The following is a 15497-nucleotide window of genomic DNA, read 5'->3' as shown; positions in this document are numbered from 1 at the left end:
CACAGGGGGCTGGTTCAGAGCGTTTTCTCCAAATGGAGGCTGGTCAACTTCATGCCTAAGAAAAAGTTTTTCTTGTTTCTGAACTTGCTTAGTTAACAAGAATCCAGTGAGACTCACTTTGGTAAATGCTTTAGTCCCTTCAGCCCTTCATTACCAAAAAAAATTAAACAAAACCAAACGTTTGGTAGGAAATAAACTTGTCAATATAATTACACATCAAAAAGTAGATTTATGGGGAATATGATTAAGTCTGATTTTCTAGTTGCTTGAATCAATTCAGCAAGGCTCTCTGAGGCCTTTTAGAGCATTTAAGTTTTATATGAGAACATTTATATGAAATCATACGACTTGCAGATTTCTTTAGGGCCCATAGAAAAAAAAAATATTGAATAAAAGTTGAAACTGCATGTATCGGAGTATATGCTGCAATTACAGTACACTACCAGTAAAAAGATGAGGTTTTATGCTTTGTTATTAGGGTTTTCCACATTTAATAATACGGTTATCCAAACTATAAAAAAAAAAAAAAAATGGAAATATGGGAATTATGTAGCTCCCAAGCATACTCAGCATTGTTGTTAGCTGTTTTTCCATCAGTATGTAAGGTGAAACAAAAAAAAAAACACAAAACTAAAAAGTTAAGATGGATAAAAAAAACTAAATAATGGACAAGATGGACCAAAAAAGAAACCAAACCAAACCAAACAAAAACAAAACGAAAAAAGATAAGATGGACCAAAAAAAAAAAGAAACAACAAAACATAAAAACATAAAAAAAACCACACAATTTTAATTGCAAGAAATTACTATGCTTGCACAATTTATAATCATATTTTCTCTTTTCAAGCATAAGATGGACCAAACAAAACAAAAACAAAAGAACAAAAAGGTTAAGATGGATAAAAAAAAGCAAAAAATATAAGATGGATAAAAAACTAAATGGATAAGAGGAACCAAAAATCAAAATCAAAACAAAACAAAAAGATTAGATGGACAAAAAAATGAATAAAAACAATGGATAAGACAAAAAACAAAGCAAAACACAACAAAAAATGAAACACAAAACAAAAAAACAAAAACAAAAAAAGGTAAGATGTTTTAATAAAAAAAAAAAAAAAAACAATGGATAAGATTGACAAAAAAACAAAACAAACAAACAACAAAAACAAAACACAGCAAAACAAAACGGGGAAAAACACTATTTTAGTTGCAAGGAATTACTATGCTGGCAATGTATAATTGAATTTATAATTCATCTCAAGCATAAGATGGACCAAACAAAACAAAACAAAAACAAAAAACAAAACAAAAAAGATAAATAAGGTGGGACAAAAAACAATGAATAAAAAAATGGACAAAAAAGCAAAACAAAAAGGATAAGACTGATTAATAAAAAAAGAACAATGGATAAGATGAACCAAAAAAAGAGAAAGAAACTAAAACAAAACAAAACATATGAGATTGATTACTAAAAAACAAAACAATGGCTAAGATAGACAAAAAAAAGCAAAACAACAAATGGATAAAAAAAAAACTAAATAATAGATCAAAGGGACCAAAAAACAAACAAGCCAAAACAAAACACAAGACAAAAATATAAGATGCATAAAAAAATAACAATGAATAAGATAGACCCCCCCAAACAAAACAAAAATTACACCAAAAAAATAAATAAAAATCACAACTAAAAACGCTATTTTAATTGCAAAGACTTAGTGCTGTTAAACGATTAATTGTGATTTATCGCATCCAAAATAAATGTGTCTACTGTGTATATTTATTATGTATATCAATACACACATACAGTATTTATTTAAAAATATTTACATGTATATATTTTATTGGTATTATATGTAAATATTTTTAATATATAAACTTTTTTTTCTTAAATATACACATGCATAATAAACATACACATATAGTAATGTACAGAAAAACGTTTATTTTGGATGTGATTAATCACGATTATTCGTTAAACATCCCTACAAGGAATTACTATGCTGGCACAATTTATATTCATATTTTCTCATTTCAGGCATTTGCCTTTTAGATCAACATTTTTTATTTTTTTTTTAAATCAAAAGCAACAAATCTGATTTGTCCCAACTTTTGCCTGGTAGTGTTATTGAATACTGAACCACAACGAAATTCTGACTATTAATGATGAGATGCGTGCATTAGCACTGCTTGCAAAACTAATGATCCTTTCACTAAACATGCACCTATGGAAACAATAGTTATTGCACTTACCATATGCATCTGTAACATAAAAACACAAACAAGCTGTGATACTGGGTATTATTAATTAACTGTCTTCTGTTTTCTCTTATGTTGTGGGAGAAACACAGATGGTAGAAAAAACATCTAAAATGGTCTAAAACGAGACCTGCGTGCCCTGAGGAAACCATTAAAAAACTATTAAAACAACCCTTAATCCAACCAAAAGCCCTAATAAAAAAATAATGAACAAAAATCACTGAGAAATTATAGCAAAACCATTTTCTGAACCATGACACTCTTACGGTTGACCCTTGTTCCAAAGATGCTAACAAAGGCTGACAAAGAAAGATCAGATATGAACCAACTAGAAATGAAGAAAGAGTAAAGATGAAACAATGCTGATAGATAGCAACCTAAGGCCTATCATTTTGGCAACACGCATTTGGACTTGTTTCTTTTCATTTACCGCACACATTTCCTTTGAGAAGAACTAAAAGAGAGGTTACATTGTTTAACTGACAATGGCAGAAACCTTCTAGGTACCGTGGAAGTTGATTCCAGCGCTAGACTTCCCGCACTAATGTAGTGAAGCTATAAGCCAACAATGACTGGTCCGTTCCTATGTAACACGATCCCCATACGAGGCTTCAGGCCCTAAAAATATGGAGGGTTTAAGGCAACTTCAGATTAACTGACATTGAAGTCAATTATTCACCATTTTAATAATCAATCACCCCAATTTGATATGATCCTATGAAGATGTCCTGTTTAAAACCCATCTGCAACAGGGCGACTATTGAGTTAACCGCCTCTTTTCGCTGTATAGTTGCTGGCGTTTATGCCTGGTTAATGTCACTGTCAGTGTCGTTGGATCTGAGGGAGGAAATGGCCGCTCCGTGTCTCTCAGTATTGATATCAGAGTTCCTCACAGCGCTGTGTGCGGCTCGAGCAGCCCTTCCTGCCCTCATGTGGCTTTCTGCTTCTGGTTGCAGTTGTTGTCAGGAGAGGAGAGACAGTTCTGTTCACTGGCCTGAACGCTGCTCGGCTGTTCCTGTTGTTTCGAGCGTCTGGACTTCACGGGTAAAACCAGCACCAGCAACACACAGAGCAGGTGAATGCAGCAGTACCACGAGCTGAAGAGGGAAAATAACACACAGCACATCAGGAATTTTAGTTGTGATTTTGTCATTTGTTGGAAATCTTATGCATGTTATTGTTTGTAAGCTGTTCTTCAGAAAAATCCTACTGGTCCCACATATTCTTTGGTTTTTCAGTATTTTTGTGTATTTGAACCCTTTCCAACAATGACTACATGATTTTGAGATCCATCTTTTCACACTGAGGACAACTTTGGGACTCATTGATGCTCCAGAAGGAAAAAACATGCATTAAGAGCCAGAGGGGCGAAAACTTTTGAACGGAATGAAGATGTTAAATTTTTTATTTATTTTTTTTTGCCTAAATATCTTTTTTTTTAGTACTGGTTTTCAGAAGCTACAGAACATTCATGTTTCCTAAAAGACAAAATAAGTTAAATTTACCCTGATCTTTCACCCCCCAGCTCTTAATACATTGTGTTTCATTCTGGAGCATCAGGGAGTGTTGAACCCTCTGTAATAGTTGCATGTGAATCCCTCAGTGTGAAAAGATGGATCTCAAAATCATACAGTCATTATTTACATATATTCCACAAGAGAATTAATAGTTGAATTTATAAAAATGACCCTGTTCAAAAGTTTACATACGCTTGAGTCTTAATATTTTGTCGTTGCCTGAATGATCCACAACTGTGGATCATTCAGTTCAGATCATTTGTTTATTGATAGTTGTTTATAAAACATTCGTTTGACCTGAACAGTTAAATTGCCTGCCGTTCTTCAAAAAAGTCCTTCAGGTCCCACAAATTCTTTGGTTTTTCACTATTTTTGTGTATTTGAACCCTTTCCAACAATGACTGTATGATTTTGAGATCCATCTTTTCACACTGAGGACAACTGAGGGACTCATATGCAACTATTACAGAAGGTTCAAATGCTTACTGATGCTCCAGAAGGAAAAACAGAAGGGTGAAAACTTTTGAACGGAATGAAGATGTTAATTTTTGTATTTTTTATTTTGCCTAAATATCTTTTTTTTTTTAGTACTGGCCTTCAGAAGCTACAGAAGATACTTACAGGTTTCCTAGAAGACAAAATAAGTTAAATGTACCCTGAGCTTCAAATTCAAAAAGTTTTCACCCCCCAGGTCTTAATGCATTGTGTTTCCTTCTGGAGCATCACTGAGTGTTGAACCTTCTGTAATAGTTGCATATGAGTCCCTTAGTTGTCCTTAGTGTGAAAAGATGGATGTCAAAATCATACAGTCATTCAGGGTTCATATACACAAAAATGCTGAAAAACCAAAGAATTTGTGGGAACTGAAGGATTTTTTTGAAGAACAACGGGCAGTTTAACTGTTTAGGACAAACAAGGGACTCATGAACAACTATTATAAACAAAAGTGGATCATTCCGGTAACAACACAGTGATAAGAATCAAGTGTATGTAAACTTTTGAACAAGGTCTTTTTTTATAAATTCAACTAGTATTTTCTCTTGTGGACTATATGTAAACCTCTTTTATGTGAAATATCTAATCCAGGTCAGTACTAAAAAAATAACATGTATTTTGTATGATCCCTTTTATTTTGGTAAAATAATTAACATTTTGCAGATTTTGCAACATGTATGTAAACTTTTGACCTCACCTGTAGATACATAGATTGACAAACAGTCCTCAGTCTCATTCATTAATTATTGCATAGATTGTCACACATTCAAACTCCTCACAAAAACTTCCACCAACACGTTGCATACACACAAATTTGTTCTTAACCTTTTCCTAATGTTATTAAATTTTAAGTATTCTAACTGAGCAACAGCATGCACAGGGTTAGTCATTTGCATAAAAAAAAATGCCTTGCAAAAAGCTTTACATTTTCATCCTTTCGTCACTCTCATCAAAGATGTCTACAGACACGCTCTCACTAGATCATTGAGGAATGCCAAGTGCGCAGTCCTCTAAACAGTTCTTACACAATAAAATACCTTTCATACAGACCGTCTCAGTCAATATTTAGTGAATAAAGTCATTATTTTGTTTTCTTTGCACACAAAAAGTATTCTCGTAGCCTCATAACATTACAGTTGATCCACTGATGTCACATGGACTATTTTATCAATATCCTTACTACCTTTCTGGGCCTTGAATGTGTCAGTTGCATTGCTGTCTATGCAGAGTCAGAAAGCTTTCGGATTTCATCAAAAATATCTTATTTTGTGTTCCGAAAATGAACAAAAGTCTTATGGGTTTGGAGCAACAGGATGAAACCTATGTTCTGGTGCTCTCAGGTATTAAGTCTTAATCCAGTCGGCTACATCACTCCATATCTTTTGAACACAGTGTTGTTCTCACTGAGACATATGGAGGTCCTCATCACCTGAACATAATTTACTCTTTCCTGGCCTGAGCTCCCACAGCCTTCGATCTGATCCGCAGCAGCCGGTCACCAATCTCCCTGCCTAATTCTCTCTCTTTAATGAAAATGCTTTATGTGTTCTTCAGGCAGACTCATTTAACAGCACTGCTCCAAACAAATGACCATCATAGATTACCTTTATCTCAGCAGAAGCTGTGAAATAAATGGTCCTCTGCCAGCTCATAAAGTGTCACCAGACTCTGGCCTGTAAAGCCGTCTAATGAATGAAGTGAGACTACGGCGAGCGGAGATAAAATCAGCCTCTCATTTTTACCTGTCAGCTTCACGTCTCCCGCTAATAACTCTCAGCAACAGCTCAGTGGTGCAGGTTGGTTTACGGTGGCTTTCTGACCGGCTCTTTAAAGCGTTTCACTTCTTTATTAATGTTTTATCACAGGAGCTCACTCATAAACAATCTGGAAGAGCCTGTTGCATATTGATCGTCAGTCAGTGGAGGTGAATTCGTAACGGCTGGAGTCAGAGACATTAGGACCTGCGCTGGAATGCTCACATATTGGTGCAAATGCATTACTAACCTATAAAACTTTAGCGAAGGCCCCACTGCCAGGAGTACAAATGGCACAACAGTGTAACAAATGGCCATCTGCGTGCTGAACCATGTGATCACGTCGTAAATGAGCTTGAGTGTGGCTGAACCCAGGAAGTGTTGCCTCACATTGTGTCTTACCTGAAAAAGAGGAAATTGTCAATCTTTCAAAGCTCAAAAAATGACAGTAAGGTTCAATAGTTAACATTATTTAACTACATTAACAAACTAATTTAATTAATTTCCTTATTTACTAATGCATGATTAAAATCACAAGTTGTGTTTGTTAATATTAGTTAATGCACTGTGAACTAACATGAACAATGAACGACTGTATTTTTATTAACTAACATTAACAAAGATTAATAAACAGTGTAATAAATGTATTGTTCATTGTTCGTTCATGTTAGGTAAAACAATAACTAATGTTAATAAATTACACATTATTCTAAATTCTTACCAAAATGAAACATTTCAAACACAAAAGATTATATTTTTAATAAATGACCATCATTTTCAGATTTATAAGGTTTATATTTTCATTAAACCTGTTTTATTAAACCTGTTCACGTGTAATTAGGATTTTCCAAATACGTGAAGTATTTATATATTTAGTTTTCTTCTGGAAATACAGATGTTCACTTTTATAATTTAATGAAATTTACATTTAAATAATTCAAAGTTTAACAGTAGCACAATAAATGCTGGTTTTAATATAGTGCTTTAGTCTGTCAGAATACTTATTTATGTAGTTTCTTTCAATGTTTATGTGGGGGGAAAAAGAAATCACTTCAAGAATGTGTTTCTTCAGTTGAAATGTTGTAACTGCATGCATTCTGTAGTACCAGAATTTGTTTTGTCATCACAGGAATAGAATTCCATTTTAAAATACATTAAAATTGAAAAGATTTAGTTGAAATTGTAGTTATATTTTACAATATTACTGTATTTGTGGAATCAAATAAATGCTGCCTTGGTGAGCATTTTAAAAAAAATTCCAAAGCAATAATAAAAAAAAAAATCTTACCAACCGCAAACAGCTGTCTCAGATTTTTTAAATCTAGAATATTGGTTTAGTCAGGTTATTACTTTAGACAGTAGATTACAGTGTACAGTTACATGTGACATGCTTATACAGTCAAAAGTTTACATACACCTTGCAGAATCTGCAAGTTACTTATTTTACCAAAAAAAGAGGGATCATATAAAGTGCATTTTTTAGTAATAGTTGTTCTTGAGTCCCTTGTTTGTCCTGAACAGTTAAACTGCCTGCTGTTCTTCAGAAAAATCCTGCAGGTCCCACAAATTCTTTGGGTTTTCAGCATTTTTGTGTATTTGAACCCTTTCCAACAATGACTGTATGATTTTGAGATCCATCTTTTCACACTGGTGACAGCTAAGGGACTCATATGCAACTATTAATGAAGGTTCAAATGCTCACTGATGCTTCAGAAAGTAGCACAATGCAATAAGAGCTGGGGGTGTAAACTTTTGAACAGAATGAAAATATGTACATTTTTCTTATTTTGCCTAAATTTCATTTTTTTTTTTTTCATTTAGAACTGCCCTTCAGAAGCTACAAAAGATGCTTATATTAAATTTACCCTGGCCTGAACTTCAAATTCAAATGGTTTTCACCCCTGGCTCTTAATTATCGTTTTTCCTTCTGAAGCATCAGTGAGTGTTTGAACCTTCTGTAATAGTTGCAATAGTTGAGTCCCTCAGTTGTCCTCAGTGTGAAAAGATGGATTGTTGGAAAGGGTTCAAATACACAAACATGCTGAAAAATCAAAGAATTTGTGTGACCTTTTTTTTTTTTTTTCTAAAGAACAGCAGGCAGTTTTTCTCTTCAGGACAAACAAGGAACTCATGAAGAACTATCGCTAAACAACAAAAAATATATGTAAACTATTATTTTCTCTTGTGGACTATATTTACCTGCCTTTTATTTGAAATATCTTATTCAGGTCAGTACTAAATAAAAAATATGCATTTTGCATGATCCCTCTTATTTTGCAGATTCTGCAAGGTGTATGTAAACTTTTGACCTCAACTGTATTCAGAATATCCAAATTCTGATTAATAAAAGAATATTCAGTACACAGAGAAAAGTGAAAACAGCTCTGGAAGCAACAGTGTATCATGCAGGCAATGCCTTGGGCTAAATAGTTTATATTTGGAGTAGCATTTCAAGATGGACTACTGTAACTTAGTGACCTACTTTTTTCTCTTTAGTTGGCGAGGCCTTGATCATTACCACAGTATTATGCAGCACATGACTAGCTGAATATAATAACCTTGACTGAGCGCATATAGTCTTTTCTCGATCTCTGCATGTCTCTCATTTATTATTGGAGAAAACCAATGTCAAATTCATTCTAATCTAACAGTATTTTTCAATCCGAACCGCTCCCAGTAGATGTGCTATGAAGTATTCATCAGATCAAACTTCTTCAGGTGCTTTTTGATATTATTCTGAAATAAATCTTGCTTTGACAACCCATCTTATGTAAAGAGTACTCACTGCCCGTGCTGCCATTGTTACAACAATGCCTGTGACGAAGGTCAGGTAATACCCTGGGTAAACTCCATGCCAGATGGCTGAGAGCAGGAATGTGGCCGCAGTCGGATTGTATGGGCAGCGCTCGTAACACACTCTGCAGAGAACAGCAACAAAGCTCACATTGTTTTTGAGATTTCAGGAAGTACAAACATGCTCAGTCAAGATGATTCTGTTTAGTTCAAGTGTTCACCTTTTCAACCAATGCGCTGTCTGAATGTTCCAGTTATCCAAGAACATCTTGAAACTGGTGGCAAACTGTTTAGGACATCAAGAAAAAGATGATATCTCAAGGTTCAGGTCGAGTGAGAAGACAAACATGTGAAAGTAGCATATTTTAACTGTCTTACCTCAATATTAAGTATTCTTAAGTTTGATATTCTGTCCCATTTTGGAGTGCCATCTGTGTTATAGCCATTAAACCCAAAACCAGCCGCATTGTTGATGGCATCAGCTGTAAAAGAGTTTAAGAATCTACTGAGTGACACATTCTCACATTATCTGATTTAATATGACAAAAAAAAAACATCTAATATGCAACTAGAAATGCCTTTTATGAACACAAGAGGGCAGTATTATACTCTAACATGGTCTATGTTTACAGTCAAAAACTTGCTATGCTCTATATACTCTGTATTTTTGTTATTATGTGATAAAGCATGCATTATGCAATGACAAACATCTAAAAAAATGACCTTATTAAAGAGATAGTTCACAAAAAAAAAAAATAAGCCATGATTTACTCACTCTCAAGCCATACTATGTGTATATGACTTTTTTTTCTTTCAGACAAATGCAATCAAAAGTTATATTAAAAAGTGTCCTGGCTCTTCCAAGCTTTATAATGGAAGTGTATCGGTGTTGAGATTTTGAAATCCAATGAAGTGTGTTTATCCATCATAAAAAGTACTCCACAAATTCTGGGGGTTAATAAAGGCCTTTTGAAGTAAATCGGTGCATTTCTTTAAGAAAAATATCCATATTTTAAACTTTATAAACTGTCATATGCATGTTTACAAAAGATGAACGCAGAAGAGCAGTGGAGAGAGCAAAACAAAATGCCAGTCACAAATCAGAGGTACAAAACGAGGGTTTATAAAGGAAAATGTCTGAAGCCAAGAGGAGACTGGTTTTCCTTTGCTGTAAACAAAACTTGGTTCTACACTACATCCTTAAAGTTTTAAATAACCATATTTTTCTTACAAAAATGCATCAATTCACCGCAGAAGGCCTTTATTAACCACCCAGAGCCATGTGGAGTACTTTTTATGATGAATGGAAGCACTTTATTGGACTTTGAAATCTCAACACCCGTTCACTGCCATTATAAAGCTTGGCAGAGCCAGAACATTTTTTTAATATAACTCCGATGGCATTTGTCTGAAAGAAAAGTCATATACAACTAGGATGACTTAAAGCTGAGTAAATCAACTGGTGAACTGTCTCTTTAATTGTGGGTTTTATTGCCTGAGCGGTTATTATAAAATGGTTATTTTGGATTTTTTAATCAAATTTTATGCCAATATGTCATGGTATTTAGATTATACAATGTTTCGGGAATGAGATTGTTCTTTAATAATTAAACAAGAATTTCTTCCAGTGTGCTCTGTTGTGTACTCCACATTTTGAATAATGTCTATTAGGGGTGTGAACCGACAGTGGTCTTACGGTTTGGTTCGATTACGATTATCATGTCATCGATTCGGTTCAATACAATATCTCGATGCATCACGATGCATTGACGATGCACTACATACTCATTTTTAAATTTTACTTCAAATATATACAATTGTGTTAATAAATACAAACAGTTAGATATATGAGCTGAAACTTTAATCTTACCTTCTCAAAGAAAAACACTTCTTGAATGTATCAAACAAAACTAAAGACTGGGCACAGAAGACAACAGCAACATTTAGAACAAATACACAAAAGTAAATACCTGGGCTTTGGTTTTGTTGTAGAGTTCCTAATCTTTTCTGAAAAGTGTGAGCGTGAGGGAAGCTTATATCACGGCTCCATTATATTTAACAGTGGCGAAATATGTGACCCTGGACCACAAAACCAGTCTTAAGTCGCTGGGGTATATTTGTAGCAATAGCCAAAAATACATTGTATGGGTCAAAATTATTGATTTTTCTTTTATGCCAAAAATCATTAGGAAATTAAGTAAAGTTCATGTTCCAAGAAGATTTTTTGTAAAATTCCTACTATAAATATTTCAAAATTTAATTTTTGATTAGAAATATGCATTGTTAAGAACTTAATTTGGACAACTTTAAAGGTGATTTTCTCAGTATTTTGATTTTTTTGCACCCTCAGATTCCAGATTTTCAAATAGATGTATCTCGACCAAATATTGTCCTATCCTAACAAACCATATATCAATAGAAAACTTATTTATTGAGCTTTCATATGATGTAAACATCTCCGTTTTGTAAAATTTAACCTTATGACTGGTTTTGTGGTCCAGGGTCACATATATCTTTTGCTATAAAAGCTGCCGCTATAGTCATTTTAAACGTGAAAAACTAAACCGAATACGATTTTAACTGAGATTCTACCGCTCAGATCTTATTTAATTGAAACGAGGGAACGAATAAAGTCCAGCACGAGCCCAGCCTGAGACTCTCAGACCCGAGCCCTATCTTTGTCCGACAGAACAGAGTTTGTGTTGCAGCCATTAACAGAGTTCAGTTTGGATTCTAATGGCAAAGTGGCTAGATTTCGTTCTGTTCCCTTTGTAAGTTAATTTAGAAATATGTTTGGAACATTTTCTGTTTGATAAATTCAAGCTTTTGATTTTTAAAGTAATGACCTAACGACCAAGCTGTCAGTGGCAATGAGTTGAACATGACTTGCATTAAATAAAATCCATAGACATAAAACACTTGATGCATTTCAGAATATTAATTTAAACATTTAACCTAGATAAATGTGCGCGGTTAGACGCATATCCAATCGTTTGCGCGGAGAGTGAAAGCGAAAGCGGGCTTTGCAGCTGCACATTGAAGCGCCAGAGCAATCACTTTCATTTTTTTCTTAATAACAGTGGAAACCTAAAATACACCATTTTTGTTGATAAAGGTAAGAATAATACATCATTCAAAACTGCAAAAGGTCTACTACTATTATTAAGTGCACTCACAATATCAACAAAACATTATATTTGTGTAAAACAGCTAAAGAAAACGATGCTCCCTGGTGAAAAAAACAGCTAAAACCAGCCTAGGCTGGTTGGCTGGTTTTAGCTGGTCAACCAGCCTGGTTTTAGCTGGTCATAGCTTGAAGGCAGGCTGGTTTTAGAGGGGTTTTGGCCACTTTTCCAGCCTGGCCAGGCTGGTCAGGCTGGTCTTAGCTGGTCAGGCTGGGAAACCACCAGCTAAAACCAGCCTGACCAGCCTGGCCAGGCTGGGAGACCAGCTAAAACCAGCTACTTCCAGCTTAAACCAGCTAAGACCAGCCAACCAGCCTAGGCTGGTATTAGCAGTTTTTTTCAGCAGGGCTGAGCCAGATAGACGCGCTCAGTTCGTCTTTTCAACCAAATAAATGATGTTTGTTAGTTCGTTAAATGCACCGCTGTGGAAAGAAAGGGGCGATAATCCTTTCAGTTAAAATCTGAAGACTTATTTTATTCATGTGGAGTACTCCCCTCGTTAGCCCAACCCCCCTTCCCAGAAAATCATACAAGCCCCGCGGGTTGCGTGTTCTGGCACTGGGACTGAGTAACCGGTTATGGTCTATTACTGAACCGATACCGAATCGTCCTTGTCTGCATCGTGATGCATCGTAAAAACGATTAATTTTGACACCCCTAATGTCTATACATATATGTGTATAATTCAATATCAGAAGAGCACATTCCCCATCTGTTCTACTCACCTAACGTCCATACAAAGTAGTATTTGGGGCGTAAAGCCAACATGGAGATGTAGAGGTACAAGACCTGGATGTAGAAAGGGTTAGAGGCCATGAAGGTGTCATCGATGACACGCTCCGTAGGGCAGGCAGTGTAGATCACCAAATAAACCGTTAGTGACAGAGCACACGTGCACAGTTTCTGGATCACGTCCCTCTATAAGAACAACACAGACACATTTCAGATACTCAGGGCAATATACTTCATGAAAAGGTCTTTTAAAAAACACAAATTTTTGCTTAATATATACAGTGGTGGCCAAAATAATTAGAACACTAGTATTTTCACCAGCTAAAAACTGGTTTTAAGTCAGTTATTTCTATCTTTTGCTGTAGTGTGTCATTGCATAATTTGCCATTCAGTTCTTTCTGCTCCACAGTGGTTTGATGATAACAATGTAAAACTAGCCTTTAGATATTAATGAAAGTCTTCTATTTATAGACACTTAAAGGTTTATAGACACTTACTTTCTGTATGGTTAAAAGTGCTATTTTCCATAACTTACAATACTGTTTAAATCAATTTATATACAGTGGTGGCCAAAATGATTAGAACACTAGTATTTCCACCAGCTAAAATGGTTTTAAGTCAGTTATTACTATCTTTTGCTGTAGTGTGTCTGTAGGAAATATCAGTTTACATTTCCAAACATTCATTTTGCCATTAATTGAAATAATCCAGAGATTTTTGTTTGCACAAGAAGTCTGACAACAGCCAGTACACTACTTGCTTTAAAATCTTGCCGGTTAAACATTTTATATGCGTGCTGTTCCGACATGCGCTTATCCATTGTACATAGGAAGCGTGCACATACTAAAGCCTGTGTTCACATATAAACACAGTTGCTTATGTCTAAAGTGAAAAAAAACTGTATATTAGATGCATGCAGCTCTTAAAGCGACAGTAATAACATGCTGTCGCTTGTCATTAAATGAATAGTTCACCCGAAAGTTATAATTTTTGTCATTATTTGCTTATTTATGTTGTCCCAAACCTGTGTTAGCTTCTTTTTTGTGCTAAACACAAAATATATGTGACCCTGGACCACAAAACCAGTCATAAGGTTAAATTTGACAAAACTGAGATGTATACATCATATGAATACTCAATAAATAAGCTTTATATTGATGTATGGTTTGTTTGGATAGGACAATATTTGGCCGAGATACATCTATTTGAAAATCAGGAATCTGAGGGTGCAAAAAAATATAAATACTGAGAAAATCACCTTTAAAGTTGTCTAAATTAGGTTCTTAACAATGCATATTACTAATCAAAAATTACATTTTGATATATTTACAGTAGGAATTTTACAAAGAATCATCATGGAACATGAAAACATGAAAACATGAAAAAGAAAAATCAAAAATTTTGACCCATGCAATGTATTTTTGGCTATTGCTACAAATATACCCCAGCGACTTAAGACTGGTTTTGTGGTCCAGGGTCACATATAGATATTTTGTAGAATACGAATGTGAGTAAATTATATATACAATTAAAAAAACATAAAATAATTAACAGAGAAATTACAAAATTTCCATTTTTGGGTGAACTATTATTTAAAACAACAACTAAAAAAACACAGAGGAAAATCTCTCTCACTGCTCTTGACTGAAGAACTGAAGACAGTTGCTTTAATAAGAATCAATGTACAATTGATGTGTGTAGTGTATAACTATATAGTGTTTCACTTTTTATATTAGTGAATTCAATTTCTTGAATGCTACTGCTAAATACACCTACTGTACCTGAAAAAATTTGTTTTATTTGTGTTATGTTCAATTGTAATGTCAAGATCTTTGCTCTTATTTTTAAATAACAATGATAAAATAATGACAAAGATTTTTTTTTTATCTTCGCTCACTTTCTTTCTTTTTTATTTCATACTGTGTTACCTTGAAAAAAAAGGGAAATTAGTTTGGCCGTTCTGCTCAGACAACTTGCTAAATAGTAAAACCAACATGACAAAGAATTGTGATAAAATCGTGAATCTACCTGAAAAACAAAAGCTGCTTTAAACGCAAAGGATGGTCACACCAAATGTTGATTTAATTTAGTTAATAGAAGTTAATAAACCAAGAAAATCTATTTATGAAATTATTTTTGACAGCATCCTCATTATACAGCATTTTCACACAAGTGCCTAAAACTTTTAACAGTACCTCAGCTTTGTTTCTCTGTGTGAAGCACTGGCTGTTGTCAGACTCGACAACCATTTGGAAATGTAAACTGATATTTCTTACCGACATACTACAGCAAAAGACAGAAATAACTGACTTAAAACCATTTTTAGCTGGTGAAAATACTAGTGTTCTACTAATTTAGGCCAGCAATGTATATAAATTGATTTAAACAGTATTGTTAGTTATGAAAAATAGCACTTTTAACCATACAGAAAGTAAGTGTCTATAAACTTTTTAAACTGTCTATAATTATCATTTCATTGTGTTTCATTAATATCTAAAAGCTCATTTTACTTTGCTATCTTCAAACCACTGAGAAGCAGAAAGGGCTGGATGGCAAATTACACAGTAATAAATTTGTGTGGCAGGAAATTTATTTGCGAACGCAACTTCCTCGGGCTCTTGTGTAACATGCGAGTGTGCTGATTCAACAGAGGCTTTTGTTTATGTCTGTCTATTGAGGATGAAATCCATACATCACTGACAATATTTAATGAGGTCTGCAGCTTTTACTGGTTTGCTTGGGATAAAATGTTGCTGGAGTCCATT

General features: G+C 34.3%; 1 protein-coding gene across 1 annotated transcript in view; it reads right to left on the bottom strand.

Annotated features, from left to right (window-relative positions):
- Positions 1 to 1922: 1922 nt before the first annotated feature.
- The window catches only part of mboat2a (membrane bound O-acyltransferase domain containing 2a), an 80471-nt gene continuing 66896 nt past the window's right edge, over positions 1923 to 15497 (bottom strand). Inside the window, exons 8-13 of the mRNA XM_073826607.1 lie at positions 12726 to 12918; positions 9194 to 9297; positions 9037 to 9101; positions 8808 to 8940; positions 6273 to 6424; positions 1923 to 3353 (exon numbers count right to left, since the gene is read on the bottom strand). Of these exons, the coding sequence (XP_073682708.1) occupies positions 3185 to 3353; positions 6273 to 6424; positions 8808 to 8940; positions 9037 to 9101; positions 9194 to 9297; positions 12726 to 12918 (816 nt within the window). The 3' untranslated portion in view covers positions 1923 to 3184. The remainder of the gene's footprint in view (positions 3354 to 6272; positions 6425 to 8807; positions 8941 to 9036; positions 9102 to 9193; positions 9298 to 12725; positions 12919 to 15497) is intronic.

Source organism: Garra rufa, chromosome 21, assembly GCF_049309525.1.
Source record: "Garra rufa chromosome 21, GarRuf1.0, whole genome shotgun sequence".
NCBI lineage: Eukaryota > Metazoa > Chordata > Actinopteri > Cypriniformes > Cyprinidae > Garra > Garra rufa.
The sequence above is the reverse complement of the archived record's forward strand: the minus strand, read 5'-3'. Positions and strand labels throughout refer to the sequence as shown.